We start from the raw sequence: 3,074 nt of genomic DNA, 5'->3' as shown, positions 1-3,074 counted from the left end.
GATAAACAAGTTATCGCTCGCCCCCGAGAATAGATGCAGTGCAGTCGGTCGGAAGCCTCTATATATCATTAAGGACGGATAAGTAAACACGGATTCAACAGCAATCTCATACAAGTGTTGTTTTTATTGTTGTCTGATTAGTTTTTTTTTTACCAGTTGGTGACGTGAACAGACTAAGCCTCTATCCCAAATCAAGTCAGTTGGGGAGTTATTCCTCTGTTGTGTCATTATTTGTGTCATTAATGAGTTTTCCTTATTTCATTTGAATTGGACCAAAAACGACATTTCACTAAACAAAATTATAAAATTATGAAAAGGTTTTTTTAACCGTTTTTATACTATTCATGTATTTCCTTTTGACTGCAGAAACGTGCGCACTCCCTGCACAAAGTGCTAACTGGGTCTCTGAGTCATTTACAGACAAGACATCCAAATCAGAATTTATTCATTACTGCGGCAAGATTATCCGTCTGTTTTTTAATAAAGCTCAATTTGCAATGACACCGGCCATATCAAGAAAGTATTACGCCACTAGATGAGGTCTAAGATATTGTCTTGCGTAGTTTAATTATTATGATTAAGGTATTTTGTTTTTTCCCAATTTTGGCCTTGAAATGAAATTAGCACTTAATCCACATTCTATCTCCTTCAACACTTTACCTCTGTCTGTTTGCCTTTCAATCCTGAACGGTCTCTTCTCAGTATTCCTATTGTGACTAAATGTCTTGCCAACTAAGACTGGCTGTACATTACCATGTTTTTCTTCTTCTGTAAAATAATTTATACAGAGGGGAGTTTTATAGATGTTCTAAATGAATATATTAATACATATATTGCCTCAATAAATGACAAGTGAATATTGTTACAGTCCACGTCTGCTTTGATATTCTTCCGCGACATCTATCTAATTTTCCTTTGGTTATTAACTTAAATTGACATATCTACCATTTAATTTGTTATTTAAAGGCTAACACCGGTTTGGAAACCCATTGTTGCATCATTTGTAGTCAAAGTAAGATTTTTTTATCAACCAACAATTGCAGTTTATTTCAGTTAAGATTGCAATTGTGCCTGCTCATATCCACACTTCAGCACTGTGCTGCTTGGGTCCCCGGTTCTCTCTCTTAATCCTCAGCGGCTGTCCCTCCTTCCTCACACCCTCTGACCTCCCGGGCGGCCGCGGCTCGGCCTCCGTGCCCGGCCCGGTGGCCCCGAACAGGGTGCAGTTCCCTGCGCACGTCCAGTCGGGCTGGTGCCCCACCACCAGGTCCAGGGTGGGGAGGGACGTGGTGCTGGTCACGTCCCTGAAGCCCAGCGTGGACGCGAGCGAGGGGCATCCCGGGGGTAAGGCCACGTAGCCCGACCTCCTCGCGGGGCGAGCCTCCCAGGACCCCGTCTCCCGGAGCTTGGCCACCGTGCGGATCTTCTTCCAGCCCAGGTGGTTGAGCTCCAGCAGGTTGAGCAGGATGCAGAACACCCCCACGCAGAACATGAAGAGCAGGAAGATGGTCTTCTCCGTGGGCCGGGACACGTAGCAGTCCACCGGCTGGGTGCAGGGTGCCGACGGGCACAGGAAGTGCACGGGCACCCGGAAGCCGAACAGCATCCACTGGGCCGTCACGAAGCCCACCTCCAGGACGGCCCGCACGCACACGTGGAAGACGTAACACTTGGAGAGGACACCTTCGGGGACCCTCGGAGGCTCCGCGTCGGCCTCCCTGTAATCTTGAGGCTGGGGCCGGGCCGGGGGGCCCGCCTCCCCGGGGTCCAGCTTCTGGAGGCCCTGAGCGACCAGGCCCTCCAGCACGTCGGCCACGCTGTGACCCAGGTGCTTGTGCGAGCGGATGGAACAGCTGTCCGAGTCGCAGCTCCGGTCGTAGGCCTCCTGCCCGCCGTCCCTCGCGCCTTCCCGGCCCCCTGCCTCTCTGGGGACGTGGTCGGGCCCCGGCCTGGGCCTGGCCCTGGGCCTGTGTCCCGTGCGGTGGGGCAGCTTGGAGAGGTTGTGCCAGGTGTAGATGATGAAGCAGAGCGAGGGCGTGGACACGCTGATGATGTGGAAGACCCAGAAGCGGGGCTGCGAGATGGGGGCGAAGGCGTCGTAGCACACGGTGGCGCAGCCCGGCTGCAGGGTGTTGCACACGAACATCTCCTGCTCGTCTGCGTACACGTCCTCCGTGGCCACCGCCACCACCAGCAGCCGGAAGATCACCATGACGGTGAGCCAGAGCCGGCCGATCATGGTGGAGTGCTGGTGGACGGCGTCCAGCAGGCGCTTCAGCAGCGTCCACTCCGTCATGGCGGCCCGCGGCGGCGACGACAGCCGTCCGCCTCTGGACGGAGAGACAACCCGCCTAGGGCGGAGAGGTCTGCTTGGGACGGATCCACCCCTTCTGCCTCCTGAGGATCCTGGAGGTCCCGGGTGGAAGTGCTGCTCACTGAGCCTGGCTTTTAGTCCACCTAGCCCTGGATAAAGTGGCCCTCTGTTCTCGTTGTCTCCCGGCCCTGGTGGAGCTACAAAACGCAGTTTCCCACCCCTGTGGACAACTGAAGCATATAAGAGGTGTTCTTTCCAAGTCTAGAGCACCTTACATATTACTCTCTCCCCCTTTTTCATCAACACCTAACCCTAAAACAGGGGAAACCCTTCTGCTGCCTTGGGCGTTCATCACTGGGACCAAAGTGTACCTACCCTGATTGCCGCGACTCAACTCTGGCCATCGGATAGCCTACCCCCCCCACCCCCCCCCTCCCCCTCTCTCTGAGCAGACCGGCGGTCCTCCTCAGCCTCGCCTCGCTCCCCTCTGAGCCATTCCTAAGAGCTCTGGAGTCATGGCACGAGAAGAGACATCCCATCCTCCACAGATAAGGAGGGCCACCGACGGCACACAGAAATACACGGTCGGACGGCCACTTGACATGCGTCACATGTTGTGCCCTGGCTCACTCTCACACTTTTCCTTCGGCCCTTAGGGGTCCGTTTCAAAGCTTCTCGGGTGGGGGGGAGGGAGAGGGGGGGGGGGGGGGTACTCCTTGCTCTGGTTGAGGAGTCACTGATAGCGGTACCTTCGTTCTTC

The 3,074-nt window shown here is 54.2% G+C and overlaps 1 protein-coding gene across 1 annotated transcript; it reads right to left on the bottom strand.

Annotated features, from left to right (window-relative positions):
* Nucleotides 1-855: 855 nt before the first annotated feature.
* On the bottom strand, nucleotides 856-2,670 carry gjd6 (gap junction protein delta 6). Its single transcript, XM_056607343.1, has one exon. It carries the CDS (start codon nucleotides 2,294-2,296, stop codon nucleotides 1,076-1,078), a length of 1,221 nt encoding a protein of 406 aa, XP_056463318.1. The 5' UTR covers nucleotides 2,297-2,670; the 3' UTR covers nucleotides 856-1,075.
* Between the last annotated feature and the right edge of the window lie 404 nt (nucleotides 2,671-3,074).

This window comes from Gadus chalcogrammus, chromosome 14 (assembly GCF_026213295.1).
Source record: "Gadus chalcogrammus isolate NIFS_2021 chromosome 14, NIFS_Gcha_1.0, whole genome shotgun sequence".
In the NCBI taxonomy this organism is placed as follows: Eukaryota; Metazoa; Chordata; class Actinopteri; order Gadiformes; family Gadidae; genus Gadus; species Gadus chalcogrammus.
Note: the sequence above shows the minus strand (reverse complement) of the source record. Positions and strands in the feature narration are given on the sequence as shown.